At 42.0% G+C, this 7745-nt stretch overlaps 1 protein-coding gene across 1 annotated transcript in view; it reads left to right on the top strand.

Moving 5' to 3' along the window:
• The first annotated feature begins 1128 nt into the window (after positions 1-1128).
• Positions 1129-7745, top strand: part of vps35 (VPS35 retromer complex component) — a 35050-nt gene continuing 28433 nt past the window's right edge. Inside the window, exons 1-2 of the mRNA XM_078262109.1 lie at positions 1129-1235; positions 2223-2321. Coding sequence (XP_078118235.1) covers positions 1233-1235; positions 2223-2321 — 102 coding nt within the window. The 5' untranslated portion in view covers positions 1129-1232. The remainder of the gene's footprint in view (positions 1236-2222; positions 2322-7745) is intronic.

The following is a 7745-nucleotide window of genomic DNA, read 5'->3' as shown; positions in this document are numbered from 1 at the left end:
CATTTTGTAGTCCAGTAACCCAGAACCGGTGACTTTGTGCAGGTATGGGGCTTCCCTTTGTGACGGATATCCAGCTAGCTCACAGCGAGTCTATGAAGTAGGACACGCCGGGTGGCGAGGCAGCACCGGCCGCTGTCACGTAGCCTGCTGAGCTCCTGCTGAACTGCGACACACAGTCGGACAACATTTGCAATTAGCCATCAATTTTCGTAAAACGGCCCATATTTGACCTCTACATAGTTGATTTCTCGCATTAAAAAAGTCTCAGACGTGAATTTAGCAATTAAATAGCGGACCTCTGGAGATCTGCATGACCTAGCTAGATTTAGAAGACTAAGCTGACCTCAGGTCAGTGGTGTAGTCTATGTTAGGAGTTGAGACTAGGAGTTGGGATGCTGACGTCAGCTTCCAGCTTTGTTCAGACTCGCCCGTTTTCAGCGGCAGTTTCAAAATATGAGATTTGCAGAGCATAGGGGTATCAATGGGATTTTGAGCTTCTATGTATGTCCTATTTACCCACCGAACTGTCGTTATTCAACTATGACAAGGTAAAATCGGTTTTGCATTCTATCACCCCTTTAATACATTATTAAAAAAATACATTAAATTGAGGTTTGTGTCTCCTTTCAAATAAAAAAAATGCCTTTTTTTTTTTTAAATACAACTTGCCTGCATTTATAGTGTTTTTTTTATTAACAAATATCAATTATTTGAATTTCTTTTGACCATTTCTTTAAAATATTTTTTTTATTGAGGGGACAACAAAGGAATTAGTTGGCATGCTGTTTAAATGACACGAGTTTAGATAACAGGACTGAGAAAAATGCAACCATCTTCCGCTTAGAAACATTGTAAAAGATTAAATAAAGTTGGGCTACTTGAGATTGACCAATAGCCTACACATTTTGAATAGTTAAATATATGTGTTATTAGATCCAGTTCATTTTAGAAGAGTTACAACAAGCAAATGGCACCCATTCGGTGACATGGGTCATTAACTGTTACAGTATGTTCTGCTGCTCATATTGTGGCATTTGACTCGGCGCTGATGAATGATGATTTTATCCAATTCACTAACTCATATCCTGCAAGTAGTGGAATACCACAGTAGAATACTGGCCACGCCTGTCTTCTGATGTGGGAGCTGAGTGCAGACCGTGAAGGTAGCAGCATTACTGTGGGTCACATGACAGGCAAGCCTCTCCGACTGATCTGATACACATCTAGTAATCATGGTAAGCGCTTTTCCATTATTTTATGCATTTGCATGTTTTCTCCAGATACCCGCCTAGGTTTAATTTTGGTCAATGGAACAACTAATGTCAAGGGTCTTCCTTAAGCCGATCTAAAATCGGACTTGTATGTAAGTGCTACTATGGCCTAACGCTTCTGAGACAGCGTCAGACAGCGGCTAGCTACCGTTAGGCTAACAAACTGCAACTGAGTGCATAGGTGTTTGACACGACAGTTGTATTCACGTTATCTAGATTACATTCACCATACCATGATATTCCGTGGTATGTGTCGGGTCAAATGAGCCAGTAAGTGTAACGTTAGCCTCTGAGCTTTCTATGACAAAACAGGTGACCGTGTGGAAACAAACGCTAGCTGCTGTTCTTCCGCTTTGCGGCGGTGTCACATATATATTACTGAAGCTAAATGTTATTATAGCCTGAACTCGTCTCAGCGCAAGTTAAACAGAACTAGGAATATTGTGTCAGCTGGTGATCAGCAGTGTTATGCCCAAACTGTACACATATGCTATATTTTTATACATATTTTTGGACATACACTAACGTTACGTTATATGCACGAATATGTTTCCTAACCGCAAACATATAGCTAGCTAGCTAGCATACGATGCATTAGATTTGATCGCGCTTAAATGGGAATTGTAACGTTAATTGAGTAGCAAAGTTAGGCTAACTTATTTTGAGTAGCCAGTCTCACAGTGTCACAGTGTAGCCCTATAGGCTACATGTTTACGCAGGTCAGGATCACTGGCAGTTCGATCACTTAAAAGCTTTGGAAGAGAAGACAAACTTTACAGGATGAAGCCTCCGTCCAAACACAAAAAATACATGAAATCAAAACTCAAAACAACTCAGCATTATGCTGCAATTTCCAATTCAAACGTATTATAGCATTGCATGACTGTTAGATGACTTTCTTGATTTATTTAGCCACTGTTTAAAAGCCATTCCATTCTCCTGGTATTCCAGCCAACCACACAGCAGTCTCCCCAGGATGAACAGGAGAAGCTTCTTGATGAAGCTGTGCAGGCTGTCAAGGTCCAGTCCTTCCAGATGAAACGATGCCTGGTAGGGTGATTATATATTGTCATAAATATCATTATGGTTAGGATAATTGTTTAAACCATTGGTTCTCTGCCCTGTTTTGTGTTCTGCACCACACATGATGAGCTGACCAGTCTTAAAGCCCCCCCACCAGACACTGTTACTTCCTGTTCAACGGTAACGTTCTGCCTCAAACAGATAATGGGGTCGTGGTTAATATTCAGGTGAAATCCATAACCATGGCAACCAAATTGTCAGTTTTTTGACGCAGTTTAGATGAAACCAGCTAGCTACAGTTGCGATATGGCAATAAATTGAATGGATTTACTGTTTATTAGATCACGAATCAGCCAAGAATTAGTGGTATGATTTTGTGTAATACACTGTGTTGATGTGTTTATTTTTGTGTAAAAAGTGGGCAGGAACGATCCTTAACGGCGTTCTGGCACCTTAGATTAAAAACGAAATCTAAGGGGGTGAGACCCAGTGGGCGAGACCCGAGTACCAGTGGGCTAGAACAGTCATTCCCAAACTGTGGTTGGAACTAGTGGTCCGCGAGGGTACTGCAGGTGGTCCGTGGAAAAGCAAAATAAAATATAAAATAAGTGAGGGATAATGTAGAGCGAATACAACATGACAGGGTGATCTGGGGTCCGTTTCAGAAAGCAGGTTTAGTGAAAACTCTGAGTTTGTTAACCCTGAGATGAGGGAAACTCTGGGTTTTCTGTTTCAGAAAGATAGGTAACTTCACCTCAGTCAGTTACTATGGTAACTGAGTCTGTGAACCTAACTTGGTCTGGAGCAGGTTTTCTTCAATAAACCTCAAGTTTCTCTCAGTCTCCTCCCTCTGACACAGCGCGCATTCATTTCCTCATTCATTCAGTCTGTATCAGGCGCATTTTAGCGCCGTTTATCTGCATGAATAAAAAAGCGTATTGGTTTATGTTAGACAGATCAGATTCTCAAACATTGCATGTCCTTTTGTCAACGATCCCGTTGATGAAAAAGCTGTATTAGGCCTACTTCACAGAGAGTTTACGTTGGGATGATATGAGTCCCAACTAGATGTATTTTCATTTCCAGATAACCAATTTGAGAGGTATTTTCTTCAGTCGATTAGATATGTAGATAGGCTACCTTATCCGTCCTCATATCACTAACATCCACCATCGTGGACATGCTTTTACATCCCAGCAGATTCTTTGTGTCACTTTATTTTTTTTTCCGCAAACGGTAGTTTTCTTTACAACATTGTTGATGCGCATAGGCGCCGATTTATGTTTTCCTCCGTGGGTGCTCACGGGTGCACGCCCTTTTAAAAAAAAAAAAAATAAATAGTTGCATTTCAGAACCTTAGGAAATGGACAGCGGCTGACACGAACACACACATGCCTAATGACTCGATAATAAAGCTGTAAAGTAGGCTATCATTCAACTCAGGACAGTGCCACTTCTCACAAATACAGATAGGACTGGAGATGAAAAGTTTAACTGACACGTAACCGCGGTCAGCTTCGTGGGAAATTTAGAATCAATGCCACCGACATAACCAATCACACTATGACAGACTCTCCACTTAGCACCAACTGCAATGTTTAATTTTAAGTGAATGTAGCCCACTGGCAGTCTGGCACTGGGTGCTCAGTATTTTCTGTGGTTGCTCGAGCTCCGGAGCACCCACGGTATAGGCGCCTATGGTGATGCGGAGCATATTAGTAAAGCCACTGTATAACAAAGCGCCGTCATTGACTTGAGCAGCAATTTTCTCCCACACCAATTCTCTCTCTTTTGCAGCAGCCGCTATGTTGCTTTTTTAACGAAATACATGTTCAAACTCGCTGTATGTGCGCATGAGTATTTCCGCCGACCAGTTTGTTTGTGGTTGTTACCATAGTGAATCGTAGTATCATGGCTCCATTCGTGCTGCCTTTTTATTGTGGTGGTGCACGCGCTTAGCTCTGAGTCAACCTACTCCGAATTGATTGAACCAACTCATATCAGCTGTTCTGGAACGGAAAACTCAGAGTTTCCCACCTCAGGGTAAATCAACTCAGACATCAGGGTTAGACTCAGTTTGTTAAACCTCCTTCCTGAAACGGACCCAAGGACCCCAACGTGAAGCCACAGCTTATAAATTATCTGGACTTCTTTCAGCTGATTCATATAGCTGTTCTCCAGACTGAGTAAACAGAACTGTGTCCATGGCAACACTCTGCTATGCATGGCAACGGTGTGTTATGCCGAGCAACTGTCTGTTAACAAGAAAATAACAGACCGCAGAATGCCTTAGAATTGAACCAAGCTATATAATAATAGTTTTTTACCTTCATTTTACCAGGAAATTCCCATTAAGAATATGTATATTGATATACAATTAAAATGAAAACTAAATTGTCGTTATTGTGTGATTACTAAAATAGGCTCGTGGCACTCAGCCATAACGTTCAAGTCCAGTGCCGTTAGAACCACAACATGGATCGGTGGATGGCAACAGGTTCTCTGAAGAGAAAAGAAGCAGAGGTTACCAATAATGAAGAAATTGAGAATGAGTCGGTGGCATCTACGAGCGAGATTTCTCATAAAGAAACAAAGAAAAGGCTAGTAAAAAGAAAATACTATGAAAGCTACTTAACATTAGGATTCAGTAGAGCTGGGGGTAAACGATTATTTATTAAACGATTAATCGGGCGATTATTTTATCGGTTAGTCGACTAATCTAACGACTAATTGGACGATTAATATAACGATTATTTTTCTGTTGCTCGATTAATAAAAACCATAATGTATCTCAAATAAATACCAATAAATTCTTAATAATATACTTTATTAAACAACAATTTTGCACAGCAAAAAATCTTCTGCTTAAAACATAAAATCTTCTACATATAAAATAAATAATTATTTTACTGTTATACAAAATGAAAGGCTAGCCTGTTTACTCTTTTACAGTACCAACATAACTCTCTTGTTAAAAAAAATCAAGTTGTAGTGCAAAAACAAACACTGTGCAGTGCACAGTATAGACATTTCTGAGTGTTTAACACAATATAACAGTCCCAACATAAAACCTGATGCATAATCAAACTGACTCTCTTAACTGCTATTCTGTAAGTTTACATGCTAATGCAGCTGTGCCCTTTGGTGGTGCTAGGCTAACCAACGCATCTTAGCTCTCTGTGCAGTTTGTTCGTGCTAGGTTAGTAGCTAACATTCACGTTAGCTAACTTTAGCTACTATAGATAGCTGTGTTCTGCAGCCGTAAACTAGCTATGATTTAAGCCAACATTAGATGACAACTAACGTTAGCTAAACACAGCTGTCTAGGCGCCAGTAGCTAGCTAACGTTAACGTTAGCTACTAACCTAGCACGAACAAACTGCACGGAGAGCTAAGATAGTTAGCTAGCACCACCGAAGTGTGCAGAGCTCAGGCTACACAACACACTACACAAACATGAAATTAATTTAGCCAACGTTAGTACTTAGTTGTTATTGTCTCCTTCACGAGTGACAGTGGGGTGCCTCCGTTTCAGATGCTCCCACATTGCTGTTGTGCTGGTGTGGTATGCCAACTCCATTTGGCAAAGAGTGCAAATAACGACACCTTTGCACGTTTGGGACTATATTTGAAGTATTCCTATACCTTCTATGATTAAGGGCGAGCTGTTTTTTTAGAACTTTTTCTTTTATTGGGGCTTTTTGCAGGGCTTTGTTGGGAATTATGTGAGTAGGTTGCTGTTTCGTCCTCCATCCTGCAATGTTTTGGTCTCCCACGTGTGTGTGTGTCATAAGTGTGTGTGGTGAAGCGTCGACGTAAATTTGACGTCGACGTCATCGCCGTGTCGCTACAGGCCTAGGATTCAGCTACACTGGCCCCGAAGATGAGCCGTTACCCGTTTGCGTTTGTTGCTACGAGGCACTGGCTAACGAGAGCATGAAACCGTCAAATCTTCGCCGGCATCTGGAAACCAAGCATGTGGAATTTAAGTCCAAGCCAGTCGAGTTTTTCAAAAGCAAGCTCCATGAATACAGCAGAAGCAAGAAAGTAATGGAATCAACATCTACAGGTGGTGCTACTGCTAAAGCAGTGGAAGTCTCGTACCGGGTGTCCGAATCATAGCGAAAAAAGGGATGCCACATACACTCGGTGAGGAGGTGGTGCTGCCAGCAATTAAAGAGACTGTGGGTGTCATGCTGGGTGACAAAGCACAAAAGCAAATGGACTTGATTCCATTATCAGACAACACTGTGCAGCGCAGAATTGAGGAGATCGCCATTAATGTGAAAGACCAGCTGATATCGTGGATCAAAGCCAGTCGATTTTTTGCTCTTCAGCTGGACGAATCCACTGACATAGCGAACCTCGCCAACCTGCTTGCCTACGTAAGGTATGAATACAACGGAGAAATAGAGGAGGACTTCCTCTTTTGTAAACCTTTGCAGACACGCACAACCGCAGAGGCACTTTTTGACATGTTGAACGGTTTCATCACAGAACATCGGATTGATTGGTCACGATGTGTGGGAATAAGCACAGACAGGGCAGCAGCCATGGTAGGCCAACGCAGCGGCCTTGTTAAACGTGTGCAAGCAGTAGCTCCGCAAGCAAAATCCATCCACTGCAGCATCCAGAGAGAGGCTCTCGCAGCCAAAAGAATGCCTCCTGATCTGAAAACGGTTCTGGATAAAGCAGTAAAAACTGTCAATTTCATCAAGGCCTGCCCACTGAATTCAAGACTGTTCTCAGTTTTATGCGACGAGATGGGCAGTGAGCACCGACAATTGCTGCTCCATACCGAGGTCCGGTGGCTGTCAAGAGGGAAGTTACTTGCACGGCTTTACGAGTTGCGAGATGAGGTGAGACTGTTTCTACTTGACGCCAAGTTCGACCTTTCTGGCCGATTCAATGATGCAGACTGGCTTGCTAAGTTGGCATATCGGTCTGACATTTTTGAGCACTTGAATGGACTAAATAGGAGGCTACGGGGGAAGTCGGTTACTCTTTTTCATATACAAGACAAAGTTGAAGCAGTAATCAAGAAGATGGGGATGTGGGCCAGGCGCGTTGAGGCAAACTATGACTCATTTCCAAATCTTTCTGATTTTTTAGACAGCTTAGACATGTGCATGCAAGATGATGTCAGACAGCACCTGCTGAAAACTCAGCTACGGATTTATTTCCCAACTCCCGACACAACAGTGAACTGGATAAGAAATCTGTTTGCCACCCTGGATGACTACACTCTGACAAACCTCACCTCCAGAGAGCAAGACAGCCTGGCCGAACTGTCCTGTGATAGTGCTTTAAAAAATGACTTTTCTGAGAGATGCCTCAGATTGAGGCTGTCATCACTGGAACCTGACATCCAGAAATTAACGTCTGCAAAGCAACATCATCCATCTCATTAGGTGACCATTTATTTATTTGTTTGTTTGTTTTTAATATAGG

The sequence above is a fragment of the Sander vitreus genome, chromosome 1 (genome assembly GCF_031162955.1).
Source record: "Sander vitreus isolate 19-12246 chromosome 1, sanVit1, whole genome shotgun sequence".
NCBI lineage: Eukaryota > Metazoa > Chordata > Actinopteri > Perciformes > Percidae > Sander > Sander vitreus.
The sequence above is the reverse complement of the archived record's forward strand: the minus strand, read 5'-3'. Positions and strand labels throughout refer to the sequence as shown.